The sequence below is a fragment of the Anabrus simplex genome, chromosome 2 (assembly GCF_040414725.1).
Source record: "Anabrus simplex isolate iqAnaSimp1 chromosome 2, ASM4041472v1, whole genome shotgun sequence".
Classification (NCBI taxonomy): Eukaryota; Metazoa; Arthropoda; class Insecta; order Orthoptera; family Tettigoniidae; genus Anabrus; species Anabrus simplex.
The window spans coordinates 906,285,371-906,308,669 of record NC_090266.1 but is presented as its reverse complement, the minus strand read 5'-3'; the positions used below and the strand labels follow the sequence as shown (position 1 = coordinate 906,308,669).

Below are 23,299 nucleotides of genomic sequence, written 5' to 3'. Positions count from 1 at the left end.
TTACAGGTATGTTAAAGTGTAATGTTTATATTGAACTGGTGTGTTCGACAGACTGAAAAGCTTTTAAATTATACCCACTATATCCTGAATGCAAGCTCACATCTACATAACACAAATCTCGTAGCCAAATTAATCTTTCTTTTTATTTTTCAACCTGCATGCAGATGATTGGTCATCATCAAAGATTCACAGGCATATAGGAACATTGAGTTTTCACTGGTGCCAATGGCCCAAAATTTTATTTGAAAAGTAAGTTCTTTAGACCTTCATTTGAAGCACCTTATCTATATAGCTGACTACACCCTTATCTGTAACTCTGCTAATTGTTATAATGCTTCCCAGAAAGCAAAAAAACTGAGCTCGATAGCTGTAGTCGCTTAAGTGCGGCCAGTGTCCAGTATTCGGGAGATAGTAGGTTCGAACCCCACTGTCGTCAGCCCTGAAAATGGTTTTCTGTGGTTTCCCATTTTCACACCAGACAAATGCCGGGGCTGTACCTTAATTAAGGCCACGGCCGCTTCCTTCCCACTCCTAGCCCTTCCCTGTCCCATCTTCGCCATAAGACCTATCCGTGTCGGAGCGACGTAAAGCAAGTAGCAAAAAAAAAAAAAAAAAAAAAAAAGTTCGCCTTCTCTATGAACTGGACACCAGTGCAATGGTGCATTGTTGTGATTTCTAAAGCTTACCTCCATTGATCCTTAGTCCAACCCTTCCTGCTTCAGCTTTCAGATCTCTAAGCTTGATTTCCATAGCCTTGCAACTATGAGTCCCCAATCATAAGTCTTTGGAAAAATTCCAGTCTTCAAGGAGATCTGCAAGATTTTAATGAATATCTAATCTGTAATTCATTCCTTCCCCTTCTTAATCGGAATCCATCAGCTAATGGCCCCGTAGTCGCCAACATTTGCTTCCAAGTCACCTCTTTTGACAGATATAGAATACTGCATGTGTTATTCTACCACCCCACCCACAGGGGGTAAAGATTATGAAAGGCTACTACAAACTGGTTCGCAGTTACCTACCACATGTGTTATACGACTCTTATAAAAGTGAGACGTAATTTGAATGATAAACGAAGCCCAATATTCACATAATGCCTAAGTATTCTTCTTCTTCTCTTTTTACAATCTGCTTTATTTCGCACTGACACACATAGGTCTTATGGAGACGATGGGAAAGGAGAGAGATAGGAGTGGGAAGAAAGCAACCGTGGCCTTAATTAAGGAACATCCACAGCATTTGCCGTGTGTGAAAATAGGACATTTGTCGCCATAAGACGTATCTGTGTCGGTGCGACGTAAAGCAGCTAGCAAAAAAAAAAAGTGGGGGGAAACAAGAGAAAAGCATCTTCAGGGCTGCCGACAATTGAGTTCGAACCCACTATCTCCCGAAATCAAGTTGATAGTGACGAGAACAGCACAGCCACTCGTCGGTATTCTTCTTCTTCTTCTTCTTCTTCTTCTGATGATGATGATGATGATGATGATGATGATGATGATGATTATGAGTATTACCTTGAATTTTTTCCTTGCTAAAAGTCAAATGAAGACTGTAGCCCTACAGATTATGATCACCAGTTTTCAAATGATGTTGACATAAACATAGTACAGATGCCAGCTTTGTACCATTTTGTAGGGGTAGTAGAATATATCCACGGTATCTCCTGCCTACCATAAGAGGTGATTAAAAGGGGCTCCAGGAACTCTGGGAACACAGGTAGATGACCACGAGGCCCTTAGTTGAGTCCTGGCATTGCTTCCACTTACTTGTGCGAGACTCCTCACAGTGGCGTATACTGAGGGCTACCAAGGCTATCAGTGAAGCCCAAGCCTCAAATGAGAACGATTGAAATCTGAGAGCAAGGCATTTCGGTCCGTCAAATCGCCACCGCTAACGAGGGAGACGGCGGTGGAAAGAGAAGGCCCAAAGACCCGAAGTTCTCCGGAAGTGTCCGAATTGATGGGATTACCCCATATGCTACAGTATCACGAGTTTGTTTTTGCATGTGCAGGACATCTTATGGATTGCTTATAGTTGGAAATTATTGGTATATTTCAGTTGATCTCAGAACAATTTTAGTTTATCTGAAGTTATAGTGTTTAACGTGACTGTGACCTTGTGATGTTACTTTTGTGAAATGGCTGAACCGTGTGTAAGTTGTTGGATAAACCATTCTCGCAACTGAAATATGAAAATTAATTGCTGATAATTAAAAATGGTAAGCCTACCCCACCTCTTACTCAGTTACAGTGTGAACAGGAGGAGAAAACAAGAATCCATACAAAGGGTATTTCAACGTAAAAAGTATAAAAAGTATTTGTCGTTATGTGGCTGATGCGAACTTCACAAACTTTATTGTTGGCCATGCTTATTGTTTGCAACTGAGATAATAATAATAATAATAATAAAAAAATAATAATAATAATAATAATAAACGCCTCTGCGGTGTAGTGGTTAGTGTGTTTACCTGCCACCCCCGGAGAGCCGGGTTCGAATCCCGACTCTGTCACGAAATTTGAAAAGTGGTACGAGGGCTGGAACGGGGTTCACTCAGCCTCGGGAGGTCAACTAAGTATGGAGGGTTCTATTCCTACCTCAGCCATCCTCGAAGTGGTTTTCCGTGGTTTCCCACTTCTCCTCCAGGCAAATGCCGGGTTGGTAACTAACTTAAGGCCACGGCCGCTTCCTTCCCTCGTCCTTGTCTATCCCTTTCGATCTTCCCACCACCCACAAGGTCCCTGTTCAGCATAGCATGTAAGGCCGCCTGGACGAGGTACTGGTCCTCCTTCCCAGTCGTACCCCCGACCCAAAGTCTCACATTCCAGGACACTGGCCTTGAGTGTAGAGGTGGGATCTCTCGCTGAGTCCGAGGGAAAAACCAACCCTGGAGGACAAACGGATTAAGAAAGAAAGAAAGAAATAATAATAATAATAATAATAATAATAATAATAATAATAATAATAATAATAATAATAATAATAATAATAATAATAATAATAATAATGCATAGCCCCTGGAGAGGCTTGATAGTGACCTGATGAAATGAATGGTGAAGACGTCATAAGCACCCAGTCTCCGAGCTAGGGGAATTAAGAGTACGAGGAGGCTGATTCTTTAGCTACTATCTACATTGATCAGGTGTTGAGTATTGGCAGTAGCAGAGGCTAGGGCTTGTGAACCATCCATAACACAGCAGGCTACTCTGATGGCTATAAGCTGCAGCTCAAAACCCTTAAGCCTTGACATTCACTAAACCAACTATCGGAAATGGGTAACCTAAGTCTAGTGATAGCCCATGTCTTGATTACAGCATACGCCACTGGGAGTCTTTTTCTATCCCATCCAATCTCCCTTGGTCAACTCTTGTTCTTTTCTAACACTGACGGTATTAGATCATTCAAGGCCTAGGGAGTTTTCTATCTTCACGAATTTTGAGGCCTTTGTCTTTCTTTCTCCGATACCTTCATTTTAAAAAGTGTCAGATCCCTTCCATTTTTTCCCTCTGATTACTGCGAATAGCAGATGGTTGTCCAGTTGTACTTCATCTTAAAACAATAATCACCACCACAACAACCACCACCACCACCTTGTACTATTTAGCAACATGAATTATCCATAAACTAGCCATAGCTCTGAACATCACTCTTGTTGTATATGTGAAGAGTATTTTTACCTCTGAATGCAAAGAAATTACTACATACATGGATAACAACAGCTGGCAAAAATAACTTAATGCACTAAACTCAAGAGGCATTCAATATTTGTCAACATGCTGGGGTAACCTTTCCGAAATTCAGTGCTGGTAACCTGGCCTACTTTCTTATTAAAGGAAATGCTGAAGGTAATTTGCTACAACTGTCTTTAAGTACTTTAGGCTAAGTTCAATATTTCATGTAATCATAATATAACAGAGGGTCCGTGCAGATTTTTGTGTTTCTGTCAATGAGATTACGTATTTTGACAGATTATATTAATAAGAAACACCGTAAGACCAAGTTTTATGGAAGTAAAATTGTATACCTCAATGAGCACTGCTGCTGATTCTTGTTTCTCAAAAAATGAAACTCATGTTCTGTTAATTATCTTCCTGTTCAAGTAGCTGAGGATGTATTCATGCAATTTAAGTGTTATACAGTTATACAACCTGTGACAATAAAATTCGGTGAATGAAGTCAGAACGGTCAATCCGGCAACACTGGCGACATGCAACGCTGCACCTGCGTAGCAGCAGTTTTTTACCATCTGCTCCCAATGTTGTTCAGTTGAGCATCGTGTGTGTGTGCAATGTAAGACCTGTGCGTGTTTAGTGCGTTGGTTTTGAACTGCGAACAGGAACATGAACGACCAAAAGATCAATGGTACAGTTTTGTTTTAAGCTTGGCAAGACACCGAAAGAAATGCATGCGATGCTGGTACGTGCATATGAAGATCAAGCACTGTCCTTGAAGTGTGTGTACGAGTGGTTCGCCCGTTTTTGAGGAGGCCGGGAAAGTGTTTCTGACAACCCCCGTAGCGGAAGACCGGCGACCGCCGTCAGTGACGAAAACATTGAGAAGGTGAGGACATTAATCATGAACAATCGGCGATTAACTGTGTGCATGATAGTGGATGTACTGCATATTAACCGGGAATCTGTGCGATAAATCGTTACCCAGAAGTTAGGGAAGATTAAAACATGTTCTTGTCTTGTGCCACATCACTTGACTGACGATCAGAAGCAGGCACGTTTAGAGGCTTGACAGGATTTTGTCGAAACGGCGGATGCAACATCAAATTTCTGGAACTGTATCGTCACTGAGGATGAAACCTGGTGTCTTAGGCACGACCCTGAAATGAAACGTCAAAGCATGGAATGACGTTTTCCGGGATCCCCTCGTAGGAAAAAGGTCAGAGCCGAAAGGTCACGCATCAAAACGATGCTCATCACCTTTTATTGACGATATTTCTGACATCCAACGAAACGTGACGAGGCTTTTGAACACCATTCCAAAGGAAGCCTTCTTGCAAAGTTTCCGGGACATGTATCGCCAACCTCAGCAGTGCATAGTTATGGGAGGGGACTATTTCGAAGGACAGTAAGGTCACTGTCGTCCATTGTTCATCTATGTTGATTGTACAGGACTATTCACCGAAGTTTATTGTCACAGGTTGTATATACATGAACAATAGATGCCCAATTAAATCCTACATGAAAAGTGACTGTTTGGTTGCTTTTATTTCAATATTTGGTACCTAAATCCTCCAAATTTCAATAGACTTGCCTTTGGTTACGCACACTTAAAGACTCAACATGGCAGCTCCATAAGTAACATTCATGTCTTGACCTCCCTAAACTGACCTTGCAACCGGAAAGTGACATTACCGTTTACTTATTCTCTTTGGTGACAGTCTTAACTCACCGATTGTGGAGCTTGTTAGTGAATATTTATCGTGGGGAAAGTTAAGAGTTACAAGGCTTCATTCAAACTGCAAGTGGTGAAATTCACAGAAGAAAACTGTAACGGAGCAGCGTGCTGTGAGTTTTCTGTTCATGAAAAACAAGTGAGAAATTGGAGAAAACAGCAAGCGGAATTGAAGAACACTAGTCCATCCAGGTGTGCATTTCGTGGACGAAAATAGGGCAAGTTCCCTGGTGTTGAGGAAGTATTAGTGGAATGGGTGAGAGAGATGTGGAACAACGATTGCAGCGTTTCCCATGGAGTGTTACAACTAAAAGCACGGGAAATTGCAAGATCCCGCGATATTCCAGAGAAGTTATTTAAGGCAAATCACGGTTGGGTACTTCAGTTATATTTTACTGGATATACTCAAAAGATTTAAACTTATTTACAAACTTACAAAACACAAAGAAGAATTAAAACTATAGACAACGCAAATGATTTAGGGAACAATATAACATCAAAAATAAGATTGTATGCAGATGACATAATTGTTTATAGGGAAATAAATAACATTGAGGATTGTTCAGAATTACAAAGGGACCTTGAGGGTATCCAACAATGGGTTGAAGAAAATAATATGAAAGTTAATGGAGGCAAATCAACTGTTACAACATTTACAGAAAGGAGCTTTAAAACTGAATTCGAATATACTGTACTTTGGATGGGGCAGTTATCCCAAAAGATTGCAAGTGCAAATACTTAGGTGTGAGATTTGAAAGTAATTTGCACTGGAGGGGTCATGTTAATGACATTGTTGGGAAAGCATACAGATCGATACATGTCATAATGAGGCTATTTAAAGAATGCAACAAAGAATTAAAAGAGAAAAGTTACTTAAGTATGGTTCGTCCATTATTGGAATATGCAAACAGTGTTTGGAATCCTCACCAAGAATACCTAATAAAAGAAATAGATAGTGTGCAGAGGAAAGCAGCAAGATTTGTAACAGGGGATTTCAGGAGAAACAGTAGTGTATCAGAATTGTTAGAGGAACTTGGGTGGGAATCTTTAAGTAAGAGAAGGGAGAAAACTAGACTTACAGGATTATATAGAGCCTATAAAGGAGAAGAAGCATGGGAAGATATCCGTGAGAGGCTTCAGTTGGAAAATAATTATATCGGCAGGACTGACCACAAATATAAAATTAGAAGGAATTTGGGGTAAATTGGGGTAAATTTTCATTCATTGGGAATGGCGTTAAAGAGTGGAACAGTTTACCAGGGGTAGTGTTTGATCCTTTTCCAAAATCTGTACAGATATTTAAGAAGAGAATAAACAGCAACAGGGAAAAAAATGAAATGTTAGAGGGCATTTGACCAGTGCAGGTTATTGTAAATAAAAAATGTGTGTGAATAAATTAATTCCATCCCCTGGTCTATGGAGTTTGGACAGCCAGTAGGGAACTGCCTGTAGGGGTGAAGTACAGTGGGGGACCTCTAGGGCCCTGGGACTGCTACGGTAGCTGTGAAGGCCCTTCAGGAACTCTGAAAAGTGGTGGCAAAGTGGCTCTGGTTAAGACGCAGCAGGTCGTTATGCTACTGAGCTTCCAAAATGGGTAAAAAAATAAACAAGTAAATAAATGCAATGTAAATTTTAATCTTATACCAGTTGTATAGTATTATTTGAAGTAATTCCACATACTGTATATGAGTTGACTATGTTTGTAAGTTCAGGAGATATTATAAATAGAATTTTGTAAACAATATAAATTTAATAGAAAAAATTGTTAGCGTAAGTTGTATAATATTGTATTCTAGGAAAATTTTCTTCTTCTCTTGTTAATTTAAAATTTAGTGATTGACAATACAGTAATGTATTTTAGTGTACAATTTGCCACCGAGATAAACACCTCATTTGCAAATAAAGAGATTTTGATTTTGATTTGATTTTGACTTTTTTGTCGTGATGATATGCAAGTAAACTGGTCAAAACACGTCCTTTGAACATGTTCCCTGAGTAACGTTTTAAGTTTAGGCTATTATCTCGGCATGTTGAGCATTTATTATCGTTGTTTTAAAGACACATGGTAATTTGTCCCAAATACTTGGTCTGGTCACATATGGTTGGATATTATAAACTTGCAATTAATTTCTCCATAGCATGTGATGTAAAAAGCTATAGAATCACCGTCTACTCCCAGTCTGACAACATCATACAGTACGTAATAATAGACCATTAAATTCCATCACGACATTCAGTGGAGTTATATTGGAATAACTGCTCGTTTTAACAAAATGTTCGCACAATATTTATCACGCTTGATTTAACAGTGGGTATATTGGTCTCAGTCTGCCTCCGTAGTGTAACGGTTAGCACTATTAGCTGCAATCCTCGGGGGCCCGGGTTCGATTCCCAGTACTGCCAAAAATTTAAGAACGGCAGGAGGGCTGGTATGTGGTTAAAATGGTGCATGCAGCTCACCTCCAATGAGGGTGTGCCTGAAAAGAGCTGCACCACCTTGAGATAAGGATATGAGTTTACTTAGTCCATTAATAGAATTGTACTGGCAACTGTACGCTATCTCTTTGGTATTAGGCCTACTCCGAAAACCATAAAAGTAGTTATTGGAACATAAAATCAATACAATTATTATCTTTTATTGTATAAAAACCTTTGTAATAATAGTTTCAATGGATACAATATGTCCCAGGGTTTTTAAATTTTTTATGATAATTGTTCGCATAATAGCCGCACTCCCTACTTTGGGACTTTAAAATTGACAACAAAATCAAAAGTACGACCGATATGCGAGTATATACAGTACCTAATCAATAACTACACTACACAGCTGGTTTTACAGGGTATTTCAGGAGGAACTGTAAATATTTCAGTAGGCAGTTGTATGAACTATTTCAAGTAAAAATACATCTGTCCAGTGTGCAATATGTGAGGAATCACAGCTGTTTGTAAGGTTTGCATAAAAACAACTGTATAAAAAAAATTATTACAAGTTGCTTTTCATCGCATTGACACAGGTAGGTCTTACAGCGACAATGCAGTAGGAAAGGGCTAAGAGTGGGAAGGAAGCTACCATGGCCTAAAATAAGGTACAGGTGCATGGTGTGAAAATGGGAAGCCACAGAAAACAACCTTCAGGGCTGCTGACTGTGGGATTCAAACCCACTATCTCCCAAATGCAAGCTGACAGCTTTGTGACCCAAACCGCACTACCATTTCCTCGCTACAAAAATATTAAAATCACTCTGATGACAAACCTACGTCCTTTAGAACAGTTCGCAATACATGTACACAAACTCCACCATTGCATTTTTCAGCTCTCTTGGCAATAGTATGTGTAGCTTGTCAGTGGTCGTTTAGTTGGGGGGTTTCTTAATCAAGGCAGAACTGTGCTTAATGTGGGCAATCAATTCATCTTAATTGTTTTCTTTTTCTTTGTAGACTTCTTTTACATCCATCCATTGAAAATTGTTCCAAAAGACATATTTTATGCATCAATAAATCACCTGAGTCCATTAAATCATTTTTGTAAGTTGTTCTTGATACACATAAACAGCTGTATTCCACCACATTGACACAAGTTTTTATTACCTTTCTTACTCAAAATAGACATACTACTGCCTCCCAACATATTTACTGTTCCTTCTGAAACACTTTTTATAACTTTAAATGACTTTATTTGACACTTGTTTACTGCTTTCCAGTACTTACATTATCCCATTGAGATCCTTTTCTTCTGTGGTGTTTTCCCAGTGTTCCTAATATTTTACCACCTGTATTTATCGTCGTCTTATGTTGCTTTCCTTTTCCTGTATTTATATGGCTTTCTTCTTATCGTACACTTCCCACATCAAAACTGGAGTCTGTCAGGACGGCCCCTCAATGAGTATTAATGCCTGCCCTCCTGATGAAGTTGGGAGGCAGAAATGAGCTTGTCAGGGGCTGAGAAGAACCGGGATTGGTGAGGAGAAAGCCAATCTATTTGTAGACGGCACTGTATGAAGATGTCGAGTTGTCTGTGTCATTTTGTGTCCTTGTCTCCAATTTCTCTTGCTTCTTCTTCCTACATTTACCTTCATTCTATTATGTGTCCCTTTCTTGTTCCTGTTCCTCTATACGGGTGTCTCAAAATAATTTGCTGAAAATTTATGGGCAATTATTCCCAATAATGAAAGAGAGGATCCGCTATGACTATTTTCCTAAACCGCCTGGTTAGTAGCCATTGGTAACTGCTTTATGTCTTTTATGTTCGCAAAAAACTTTAGCGGTGAAGAGCATTAATATTTGCATTAACAATTCCCAAGGTGAATGCATATGTTACTCAGAAATTACTAGTTATGTTAACTAGTTAAAAAATGCAGGCATGAGTGCATGACTTTAGACCGCACAGTACTGCTTGCTTACATGCCCCCTGCAGCTTGCAAGCAGCACAGTTGCGTGACTCAAGGCATGTAGAGGAGTGGGGTGTGACCTATCTAGCGCCGAGAAGGGAAAGTACAAACAGCATTTCCTTTTAAGCGACCTTCCTTGACAACATTTACAGTACAAGGCAAGGAGTTCTCACACACTTCACGCATTTGTATCGGATCGTGGCAAGTCGAGCGTTTGACGTCTACATTTTCAGGAGAGGAATATACCAACATGCACCTCCTGTATGGATGTGCCGAGAGGAATGCAGAAGATGTGTGGTGTTTGCTTACTGAACGTTTCCCACAGAGAAGGCTACCGAACACTCAAACTTTCTACAACACATACAGGAGACTGCAGGAATACGGACCATTTGTTTTCAGTGTCCATCGAGGTCATCAAACAACAAGTACTCAAAATGAGGAACGTGTTCTCTGTATGGTGAATGAAGACCAAGGACAAAGCATTTGCCAGATTGCTGCAGCTTTGAACATATCACGGGACATGGTGTGGAGCACTCTCCACACTGATAGATTTCATCCTAACATGTACAGCACATCCATGCGTTAATGCCTGGTGACTATCCTCGGCGGCAGGAATTTTTTGAATGGATATGCAAGAGATATTCCATAGACAAATGGTTTGTTAGACGAGTGTTATTTACTGATGCAGTCACTTTTTCTCGTAATAGCTTCATGAACATTCACAACGTGCATGTATGGGCAACAGAAAATCCACGTGTGTTGTAGAGAGACACCACCAGGTTCAGTTCAGTGTAAACATATGGTGTGGTATTGTGGGCAGTTATCTGATTGGTCCGTACATTCTCCCTCCATGACTATCCAGGAAAGATTATCACCAGTTTCTGCAACACAATCTACCCATTTTGCTTGAAGACATCTCCCTGGAGACAAGATTATAAATGTGGTTCATGCATGATGGGGCCCCTCCTCACTTCAGCCAACATGTAAGAGAAAATCTGAATGACACTTTTCCAAACAGGTGGATAGGTAGGGGTGGATGTGTCCCTTGGCCAGCACGGTCATCGAATATGAATCTCTAGGACTTCCTTTCATGGAGCCACGTAAAGAACATAGTGTACGCATCCATAGTTATGGATTGTGATGAGTTGGTTTGATGGATCAAAGAGGTATACAGTATGTTAATTACTATGCACAATGTACAGTATGTATTAATTGTAAAGGCACAGGAATATTGTTATTTGGTTGAATCATTTGGTTCAATGCCATAAATGCTTGGATGCATTCATCAATCATTCATACAGCAAGTGCAGATGTGTCTCACAGTTGGAGGGCGACAATTCCAACATTTATTATTAAGTATGTTGAATAATCAAGAATTCAGCCATGCAAACAATACTGAAGTGACCTCCACCAAACACATACAAACACAAAGGAAATGAAGTTAGTGCAAAGAGAAATGTGAATTTATAGACTGTATACTACAGTAGTGTGTTAATTTATTTCCAAATACAATGGAAAATGGCCATCATTTATGTTATTTCAAATTTACCTAGAATAAAGAATAAAGAATGGCTAAGCAGGCAGCAATTTTTAGTGATGAGACAAAGTCTCTTAGTGCATTGGCACTGCCGGTGGCTCCAGTTAGCCTACGCAGTGGCCTCCACGGTATGCACTGGCCAGCGTATTGGTGGGTGTGCTAGGTACCAACTGATGAGCCCACCCTAGCACACGAGGGCGAAACGCTGGCAACCAAGAATGAGTTAGCTGGAAAATTTATAATGTCCAATAACGGACCATTTATATTGGTATTAACATCATACATGCCACTCCACCGGTCCATGAGGCTTCACCTCACAGAACACTGGCTCTCAATGCTTTTAGAAAATTAGCCACTACATAGCTATGGTTCACATTTGACTTAGCAGTAAGAACAGTAGCCACAGAAAGAACATTAACTTCCACCATCATATTTCGATAATATTCATCACAATAATCTAAGCAACACTACACTCAAGTTTTATGACTTAGTCAATGAACGATTTTAAATTCATCCAATGCATTTCAACAATAGAAAAGCAAGAACTTTTACAACAGGAGATTATAATGATAAACTGTAGTTCTCTAAGGAGAAATTTCTTAACTTAATTTAATTTTAGTTTTAACTTACTTTTTTTTTATTTTATTGCGTTGAAACATGTATAACGAAACATGTATACTATCAGATAAGATTTTGTATCATTCCTAAAGATTGAAGAGCAGTGTACTGAACTAGATGGAATAAAACCCGCTTTTTAATTGTATTGATGCTATAGCCTTAAAAATATTGGCGTGTCAGATTTTTGTCCTAAAATGGGTTTTTTAAGGGGCAGTAAACATGATCGTATTGATCTCTTGCATTTAAGCATTCTTACAAAATTCTGACAAACTTTATCGGGACTCTATTCCAAAACCTTGGATGCAGGGGTAACCAACAGTGCCATACTACAATTATCTCTCTTAACTAGTCATGAATGAACAGTGAAATGATAATGCAACCATCTCCACCATATTATGATTTCAGGAAGAAAAATATTTTTAAAAGAAAATTCCAAGGTAAGAATCTATTTATTCTCACCTAATGTAGACCCAAGCTTGTTAAGAAAAACACCTTTGCAAAACCGAACAATGAAACAGCTCTTTCCCACTGCAGCATCTCCAGCAAATATGATTTTGAATGTTCTATCTGGAGGACCTGTTGGTTCTAGTTCACTGGCACGGATAGTACTCCTTGTAGCATCAGTATTGACCTAGAAATATCATGTAAAGGCATCAAATGTCTGTGAGCTTATTTTAGTTCATTTCATTTATTTTCATTCTCTTGGAAATTAAATCAAATTTTAGTAGATAAAACTAGGGAGGTTTGACCCATTTCCACTAAATATGTTTCTGCTTGAGCAAGTTTCCAAACTGAAGTAAACCTATATCATCTGTTAGATATCTTAACAAGCTTCACAAAGTGACTAGAGTAGATATGTTTACAATATTCTTCCTCTCTTTAAAGTACTATATTTACATGATAAAATAGCATAACAAGAGAAGTAATGCTTATTGTACAGAGGGACATAATTTGTTTTACTTAGTATGACATATGTACTGAAGTTATTACAGTGGTAATCAATTATTGGATGTGGAGTTGTTCAAATAGTAATGATAGTACTTATAATAGCCTGTAGTGTTTTCGAAGGAGTTATCGCACTATAAATTAAAAGACATTTAATACATTGATGCTGACTTAAATTTTACAGCTTTTGGATTTTTTTCTGTAAATGATAACAGATTAACAAATTAGAACTCATAACATGAAAAGCTTGATCAATAAATGTTAATATTTGCAAAATTTACTGGAAATTTTAATCTGGCTGCCATTCTCTCAGAACCTTCTTATGACAGAGGATGTGCATATTTCTATATAACACAGATTGGATTTTAAAAAACAGATTTAATTTTGCATTCATCATCCTTATCATAGGTATCATTCACTTTTTCTCCATAAGGGCAATCATTTGTCATTGTGGCAAACTAAACCAAAACAAAGTCTCCAATGTCAACTGAGATGACACCCCAGTCTGGCTTCTATACTGACGTCATAACAACATGTCTTCGTTATCTTGCCAATTGCCGTGGCCGTATTGAAACAACGGATCCTGTGAGATCTCTGAAGTTAAGCAACATTGGGCATGGTCAAGATTTGGATGGGTTGCCACGTGCTCTTGGTTGGGGGGCGGGTAAGGGAATGGAGGAGCGGAAAGAAACTGGCTACCCTACTGTATGTAAACTCTGGCTCGGGCATACCTCTGCAGAGGTTTAGACCTGCCTTCGGGCAGAATACATCCTTACCTTTTCTTTATCTTCAGATTCATTCACTTTTATGGAAATACTTTTTTGTAACTGCTTTTCATTTGGACAACAGAAGTCTTCCTCCCCTTTTAATGACAGTGTTCATATTCTAATTCAATTCAAGTGTGTGTCAGTTACCACTCTATTTTCTGCTCTTTTACCACCTCCTCGGATTAAAAGAATGAAGGAGGGTGCCCATGTAGGTTCAAATTTAGCTGAAACTGCAAAACCGACTTCATCTTCTTGTATGTGACTGATTGTCCCTAAAGAACTCATACAACTGCAATTGCAATTGCAAATGGTTTTTTGTTAAGCCTACAGGTAGGGGATGTGTTAGGCTGATCATCTGTCTGAATGGTGGAAGTTCCTGATAGGTCAATTGCAGTTGTATGAGTTCTTTAGGAACAATCAGTCACATACAACAAGATGAAGTCGGTTTGGCAGTTTCAGCTACATTTGAACCTACATGTGCACCCTCCTTCATTCTTTCATTGACTCTCCACTGAGGACAAACAAGAGGTGGTGGCACAGCTGTCCCAACAGCACTCAATGAACAACACAACGTCACTAATGTTTGAACTGAAGGACCACATATTCCTGTACATTTGAAACCTTCAATTATATATGAAGGATTGAAAGCAAGCATAAGTGCCACTCCAACCAGTATAAGATTGTTAAAAATTGTCACAGCCTCTGCTGGTTGAGCAGCTATAAAATCATCAATGGCTAGATTGTAAACAAACTTGTAGCTACCAAACACTGTGCGATCTAGGGACTGTAACTTATGGCAGGTATGGGTGGTAAAGTTAGCAGAGTTGTGCCATTATCCTGCATTTCTGCAAAGAATGTGGTGTTATATGGGATTCATGATTGTCGATAATGACCAAGACTAGGGGCTATTTCGAACATTTTATATGTTAAATGAAGTGATTGATCCCTATAAAGTTCAATTGTCTCTCCCATCATCCATCTATTTGCATTTGAAGCTACATTCAAATCTACAGGGGCACCCTCTGTCATTCTATCATCAACGTTCAACTGAGGACAATCAAGGGATGGTGGCACAGCTGTCCCCACATCGCTGAATGAACAGCACATGTTCACTAATGTTCCCCTTTCAGCAGAAGTCACTTTCAAACTTATTATTCTTCTCTTTCACTTATCACTTTCCTGGGTTTTTGCACAGTTATTACCCCAGTTTCATCCAGGATAAAATAGACTTGGGGACAAATTAATGTTTTTTTTTAACACAGACCTCAAATTGGAAAAATGTTCTGAAATTGTTCTCTTGTTGAATGCAGATGTTCTACTTAAACAAGTAGCCTGCAGATTTCTCAGCAATAACTTTTCATGCCTATACCAGGAGTCTAACCAACGGGCTTGCAGAGCCCACCGAGTGGTGGGACCCACAATGCTATTCTACAGGGTGTAACTTAATTATACCATCAAAAAAGTCAGGGAATCTCTTCGCATTATGTAAAGAATGATGTTACAATCGGAATGGCAGAGAAAAGTTTTCATTTCAAGAAAATGAAGTTAATTTGTTACTTCCAGGACCGCGATTCTAATTTTCAGTGCTAGCGCGCAAGCTGCTACCCACTGCTATGCTTCAGAGGAGGAAAGGGTAGAGAGGAGAAGTGGGGTGTATTATAGACGGAGACAGAGATAACGGTCAGTTCGAATGCACAAGTTTCTCATTCATTTCGCGCAGTCGCTTCCTAGCCCCAGTAGGCAGCATTTTTTCTGCATACAATGGCTATTACATTTGTAGCAGAAATTGGTGAGAATGGCTCCGTTTCGGTACACCAACAATGAATGATATGCACCTGGCCTATATGGCAGAAAATGGCAACGAAAGAGAAGCCGCAGGGATATATGGCATCCGGTACCCTAATCACCACCAACCTCATCTTTCAACCTTGGTTCCCTTGACAGGTAACTGTGTTCCATAGATCCTTGGCACTGCCAGAGTGGCGTTGGTACAGAATCCAGAGTTTGAAGAGGGTGCTTTAGAAGAAATAAATGATAATCCATCAACCCGTATGAGGTCTGCCATGAAGAATGTTGGCGCTTCTCATATGACAGTATTAAGGTTATGGAAGGACAAACAATTGTTCCACACTTACTATTATCAATTGGTGTAAGAACTAACACTGCTGGATTACCCACTGCACCTAACCTTTGCAAGGGGGGTCTTAAACAACTGCAGAAATATTCCACACTTATTTCCACGTATGAAGCCACATTTACAATAGAATATTTGGCAAACTCCGTAAATCATCATTTCCGGGTGGAAGAAAACCCTAATGTAACAGTAGTGAGCACATTTCAGCAGAAGGGTTTTTTTGGTGGTTTCCTATTTTAAGACCCTCCTTGGAAAGGTTAGGTGCAGTGGGTAATCCAGCAGTGTTAGTTCTTTCATCAATTGATATCAATAAGTGTGGAACAATTGTTGGTCCTTCCATACCCTTCACACCTTAATTAAGGCCATAGCTACTACCTTCCCAATCCTGGCCCTTTCCCATCGTTGCATGTCTGAAAGGCATTGTTGGTGGATATTTACTTCGGCAGTATGTCCTTCCTCTCCTGAATGATAAAATATACTACTGTTTCTTGGTAGAATCACTGCCTGGATTATTAGAAGTTCCTCTGGGTATTTGGCAGCAAATGTGGCTGTGCCTTGATGATGCTGTACCGCATTTTATTCGTCGTGTCATGCATCGCTTAATGATCATTATCCATGGAGATGGGTAGGCCGTGGTGGGCCAGCCAAATGGTCTCTATGGTCAGCCAGTTCAACTTCCATGATTATTTTTGTAGGGTTACGTGAAGACTTCACTGTATTCAAACACTTTTGAAAGAGAAGATGAACTTGTACCAAGATCCATGCAGCTTTTCAGGTTGTTCACGACACCACATATCCTGAACACAAGTCCAAAGGTCACTACTACGCCATTGTGATCTGTGCTTTGAAGTAGAAGGGGGGCATATTGAACATTCACTGCAATCAAACCATTCAGCATATTGTTTCTTTTGTTCAGTATTCATTCCATTTACAATGTGAGTAAAGGAACACATGTTTGTGGGGCAGTAGCGTAAAATTTTCATGCATGTTAAATGATGAAATGAAAATCCACAGCCTGTTTTCAGTCATTCGACTGGGTCAGGAATTAAATGAATGAAGCCCCCATCTAGCAGCGAGGATAGGAAATGTGCTGGCTGCCGAAGCCTGTCGCATTCCTCTGGAGCAATGCTAAATGACTGATAAATGAAATGTAAATGGAGAGTGTTGCTGGAATGAAAGACAACAAGGAAAACCGGAGTACCCGGAGAAAATCCTGTCCCGCCTCCGCTTTGTCCAGCACAAATCTCACATGGAGTGACCGGGTTTTGAACCATGGTATCCAGCGGTGAGAGGCCGGTGCGCAGCCGCCTGACCCATGGAGGGGTCATGCATGTTGAATGATAAAAATGTTATTCAGGCCAACAGACAAGAGAAGAAACAATCAGGTGCTTTCCTCGACTGACATATGCATCTTAATTACTGTGTACTTTTTTACTGTATTGTGCCCTGACAGCAATACCTGTGACCATTTTTGTAAATTTTAATTCTGTATCTCAGTGTTGGGTTAGGCCGCGGCGAAGCAATGCAGTCGGAGATCCATGAAGGCTCCACTCAAGGGACGTGCAAGTCCGACGAGTTGGGTCACAGTTTAATTAAGTGGACTGTTATCATCGTGGTTTTAGCGTAGAATGTAATCATCATTTCTGCCTAAATTACGTGAATATTCCGCAATAGAGTATTAAGAGATCGAGAATATTGGCATATTCGTTAAGATACATTGACCATCATTTAATCTTATCTTAAATTAAATAACTAATCTAGTGTTCCTACGCTACTTTAAATGAGAACTCCGTAAAATGTTTTATTTATGGAAGGATTCTCCGTTTAATGATTTTTAAATAACTTCAGAAGTATCAATTACATTAAGAGCAAATTAATGGCAACTCAAACGGATATAGGAAGGAAAATATTATGTTAAATAGAAAATAAACACCTAACTTCAAGCTCTTGTTACAAATAAGTTATAACATCGTCAATCGAAAAACAAAAAAAAGAGACAAAGTGTCCCTCTGCTGAAGGCTTACAGTGAAAGATCAGTTATCAACCTTGCATTTTTCTAAAATAAATCACTGGGAATTATAGAATCATCCACTTCAGAATGCTATTTTCTACCCAAATATCTCATAATATTCCGTCATTTCTCTTTTAAAAATCACCGCATTATATGTCGGTATCTGTCTATCTAGCAACTTGAAAAATACCGTTATTCTAACTTCATAAAATCACCATAAATGCAATAGAAATGTTTGAAAGACACAGGATCGTACAAATCATGCATTTAAAAGACAGACTCGATCCTCCCATACATTCATCGGTGACTGCGCCTAGATAAAAGACATCAAAAGACATTGCAACGTCTACAATACCCTTGTCTAACTACGTTGATTCTGCGCCTCCGGATACCACTGCGACGTTTGACCTGGAATACTACATTAGCACTAGGCGTCAACTCAAATGATCTACAAAATCCAACTAGCAAAGAAATGATTTACTTACCATAGAAGATCATATTTCCTTTACGACATGACCTCAATATCTTTACGTTACCGATTATCTTGCGAAGATCCTAAACATCCCTTTAATATCGTGCGCTCTGGTCAATCTTGTATTTAAATAGGATAAATGTGACGACCAACTACTAGTGTTCGTGAGTGCAACATCCTATAACATTATTCTAAAATACGGCCTCGTACCTAAATAAATTATTCATCACGACAACATCAAAATTCACGCATGACCGACATAGTTCCTACCATCAATACCATCATCAGGACCTTCACATAACATCATCATAAAATTCGCAATCCTAATGACACGTCTATAATCATCACATCTCTCTATCCACGTAAATACTTTCAAAGATCCTACCGTAACTAACACCTTATTACATCGCACAACTCGTCATGCACAGCGAATTCACAATACTAAAGAACAATCTATTCAGGCAATTACATAAAATTACTAAATACGTTGCCGCATTAACTCCATATCACCACAATAGTATCACACTTCTATTATCAAAACACTGTATTTCCACACAAGCACATAACATTTTCTGAAGACCACAGAATCGCACGTCGCAAAATACCGAGCTCCTCCGAGGTATTCTGAGCTACAAGTTAAATTAACGTTCAATACCATAACACCATTACGATACCAATAACATCCATGTCGAAAAATCTTTCCGTAAAACCTTGCTAACAAACATTAAAGAAATCTTTCACAACCATCGCATATTATCACAACGTAGTCTGGCTCACCACATTAGACGTGACGATCATAAGTATTACAACGCAATGTCCAACAAATAACGGTCGCTTTCAAGTTAAAATTGTTCATGTCAAATCGACAACAAAATAAGTACTACTCTACAACTACAATAAGCAATTACGTGGCGGAATATATAAGATATTCAAGTACTCATCCTGGGTTGTTGCTCCACGACGGTGTCACCTTCCGAGTTCAGCTCTCACTCAATAACATTATCAAGTATTGTCCATCACATTTCTGGACAGATCCTTTGAGGTATTCTATTTAGTTGTTCATGTTGATACGTGCATTCATTTCATCTGAATAATTAATTGCTGACGGTTCCATATTACCTGAAACTCAGAGATATCAATTAGAACAAGGTTATACACCTTAATACAATTTTTACAGTTCAAATGATACACTTGCCTTTTTCATTCAATAACAAGATATCTTGTTTTACAATATTATATGTTTATAATATGCCAATATCTCTCTAATATTTCCTTTCAATACAATCTTTTCCCTATGAACTCTTGCTTCCGATCTTTTTGAGATGCAGATTGAGAGTGTCAACTTCTTCAGAGACAAAACAGATTCTACCACAACATAATAATTGCAGACGGTTTGCTTTTCAGAATTCTTCTCAGCTTCTAGCTTCCATATGTTCCTGACAATTGGAAACATTTGACACATAATGCAAGACGATCTCGTACAAATCGGCTGTACTAGCAAAGGAACTTATTTAATAATTGCCGCCTCGTATTTAGGTTAGTAATCGACAGTTTCTTTTCTTCATCTCGATCGTCGGATCGTGCGAGACTAGATGTACAAGGTATGGCCCTCTCATATGAATTTATTATTTACATATTTCATGGCCCTCAGTAACATTTTGTCATAGATATTCTGCCGTTCATGCATTTCGGAAAGTTTACTTGAGGAATACGTATTATTCATTTAATCCTGCCCTATGTTTCCCGATGTTTAACTTTCTACTAATATTTCCGAGATACCACGGGGTTTAGAGCTTGTTATCAATCCGCTGATAACTTCAATTCAGCGATGCCGTTCACGTAATTAGACAAATCAACTGCCTTCTAATTCATCTGGAGATGTGATAACCGGACATAAGATTTCATTGACATTATTTCTCGACATAAACTTCCAATGTGTTCACCAATCTCATCCTGACATACATTGGAAGGTTATAGTATGTGTATTACGGCTGTTTAATAAACAAACTGTGGACATTGCCTGTAAGAGATAAGGACAACCCAGAGCAAATCAAACAAGGAAACTTGTGCATTCGCGTGGAGCATTATCTCTGTCTCTGTCTAACATCCACCTCAACTTCCCTTCTCTTCCCTTCCCATCACTGATGCACAGCAGTGGGCAGCGGCTTAAACTCTGGCACAGCAAATACAGCAAGTTCATCAATTTGAATCGTGTGGGCGGAAGTAACAAAGTAACCTCCTTTTCTCGAAATAAATATTCTCCACCAATCGTATTAGGCCATTGTTCTTTACATAACACACAGAGAGCCTCTGAAATTTTTGTTGGCATGATTTAGATACACTCTGTATAGTACAGTAGTACAGTATACCGGTACCTGAATTCGTAATTTCATTTATATTTGAAATTAAGCCAGTGAGCATATTTTGTTGCCAAATTAAATTATGCAATGTAAAAAATAATTCTCTTCTTTGTTCTTTTTTTAGATATTGATGTACCGTAACATCTAAACATTACCTTCTTACTTATGTGTTTCATGTTGCACATGATGATGCAATTGTGTATTAGAACATTGCATATACTGATGAAGCACAGGGTTGATACAATTTGGTGAATCCCCAAACTGTATATAACCAGACAGCTGGGCTAGGCTGGACTGGGATGGAAAATGCACACCAAAGCACAAAAATATCAACGCAGCGAACCTGAATTGTCAGGTGTCCCCAAGGTACTTCCAGCATTAATTGTAAGTTGCAGGCTCGGATTACATCATCTCCCCCCTCCTGTTGAATTTAAAACTCACACTCGGTTGCATTGCATCATTCAAAGGCAGGGTGACCAGGACAGTCCAGTTTTTTTTAATTGTCCCGGTGTCCCAAAACAATTTCTCAGGATGTCTAAATGTCCCAGTGTTCATTTTTAAATATCAATACAAATTCAGTTTCAGCAGCAACATTCTAATCTAATTGGAAAGTCGCTAGAACCACCTTGATTGTTTTCCTTCAAGAATTATCATTATGAAGACAGAGTCCCAAGTGTTGGCATGTTGGTTTGTTGATGACGGCATTTCTGGTTCTACTGTCCATAGCGAAACCAATAACTACAAAACGTAGAGCAAATGTGGAGTGAGTTTACAGCTCGTTAACAAGTGTAACACGTGCTCTATATTTTTTACTTGAAATTGAAAGAAATAACTGTGGAAAATTCAGGAAAGTAAAGTTTTTCCAACACACATAAAAGAAATTGTACATTCAGTGCAATGTTACCATCATCACCATAAAGACTGATGGATTTTTGCAAGCCCACTGTTGCTGGGAAAGAAGAACTGAAAGTTGCAGCAGACTTATCATGCCGTCAGACATAACCATAGCTTCCATTCTATGGATTGCACTTCTTCAATTGTAAGAAACGTTTTTAACTGACGCATTTTACATGCAGCCGTACCAAGCGTGAAAAGATTTTAGCGAAAGTATTGGAAACTTTTGCTTTCAAAGCAGTTGTAAAAGAGCTGGAAGCTACCAGGTTCATTTATGTGTTGATTGATTCCTCCCATCATATGCAAGTAACAAGATGGCGACTACTATGTGTGAGTCTGTGATATCCGTGGTGGATAATGGTGTAAGATGCAGTGAAAAATGTGGCAAATGCAGAAGAGTAGTTGAAAATGGGATTCTGTGTCGTAAGTGTGATGAATGGTACCATTTTCGTTGTGCAAATATTGGAAATAGGACTGATATTGAAGAAAGTGTGTGGCTGTGTCCCGAGTGTAAACAAACTGATAGTGAGGCAGAACAACAATCATATCATATCATATTCTTTATTCTTTCTCCAGATCTACATAATGTGTATATGATCCATTTATGTGGAGAAAAAATAACAAATCTTACCTAAACCAGCTCACAAAGGAAAAGGAAAATACTGTCACCTGATAAACAACAGACCCATGAACAAATCATAATTAATAATAATAATAATAATAATAATAATAATAATAATAATAATAATAATAATAATAATAATAATAATAATAATAATAATAATCATGGAAAAAAGCAATAGGCAGAATAAACACTGTTGCCTGACCCGAGATCCACCCCTATTGATAGTCTGTAGGCCATGGCAGAAATGTAGTCTGTGAGTACAATAATCAGAAACTAAAACAATAACGCATTGCTGCATATAGATATTAAACAATAACATACTGCTATGTAGAGTGCGAACTAAACATTGCTGTGGAGAGTGTCTACACAATAACATATTGCTATGTATGATGTAATAGTGTAAGCAGACGGTGTCTGTTCTTTAAACACGCGGCATGTCTCTTCCGGCCTGGTACGTTACTCAGCACAATCTTTTCTGAACACTGACCTTCCTGTATTTCTACTTACGTTGCGAACCCAGCTATCTTGTTGCCTCCATTGCCATGTCCTTGAGCACTCTTTCTCCTCCCGTTTCGTTGTTACCTCCACTGCCGTGTCGCTGTGCACTTTTCTCCTTACGTTTCATTACTATTGTCTGTTCTTGAATTCCACTGTCTCGCTACACTTGTTTTCTTTTGTCCACACACACTTCACCTCCTACTAATTTAATACTTGATCACTCTTATTTCCACTGCGAATAACACACATCCTCCACTGTTCCCTTTAGCTTAAACAATTTACTTGCTGCTACTGCTTGTATTTTTACTTCTTGTCATTACACCTACGTCCAGGTTACTCGTCTTCTCCCACATTTCTTTCAGGCTCAAGCTCCTCCCTTTTACCAAGCCACCTCGTGCTTCTGTCTTCTCCCTTTCACTCCGTTTATGTGCACTCGTCACGTCTTGTGGTTCCTCCCACCCCCCATTCACTCCGTGTTCCTTCCTTTCGTCTCTGGCACCGAACTCTGACCTCAGCTCCTCAATCCTCGTCTTGGACTCCCTCCTCATCTCTTCACTGATAACCTGTATGATCTCCTCTACCGTGGTGTCTCCTTCTCGTTGCGAGCCCTATTTTCCTTGGTTTTTCCTTTATTTCCATGCCCGTCT

General features: G+C 39.1%; 1 protein-coding gene across 1 annotated transcript in view; it reads right to left on the bottom strand.

Annotated features, from left to right (window-relative positions):
• The window catches only part of LOC136863176 (ras and EF-hand domain-containing protein homolog), a 266,862-nt gene that overhangs the window by 60,330 nt on the left and 183,233 nt on the right, over window positions 1-23,299 (bottom strand). The window contains exon 9 of the mRNA XM_067139527.2: window positions 12,406-12,577. Coding sequence (XP_066995628.2) covers window positions 12,406-12,577 — 172 coding nt within the window. The remainder of the gene's footprint in view (window positions 1-12,405; window positions 12,578-23,299) is intronic.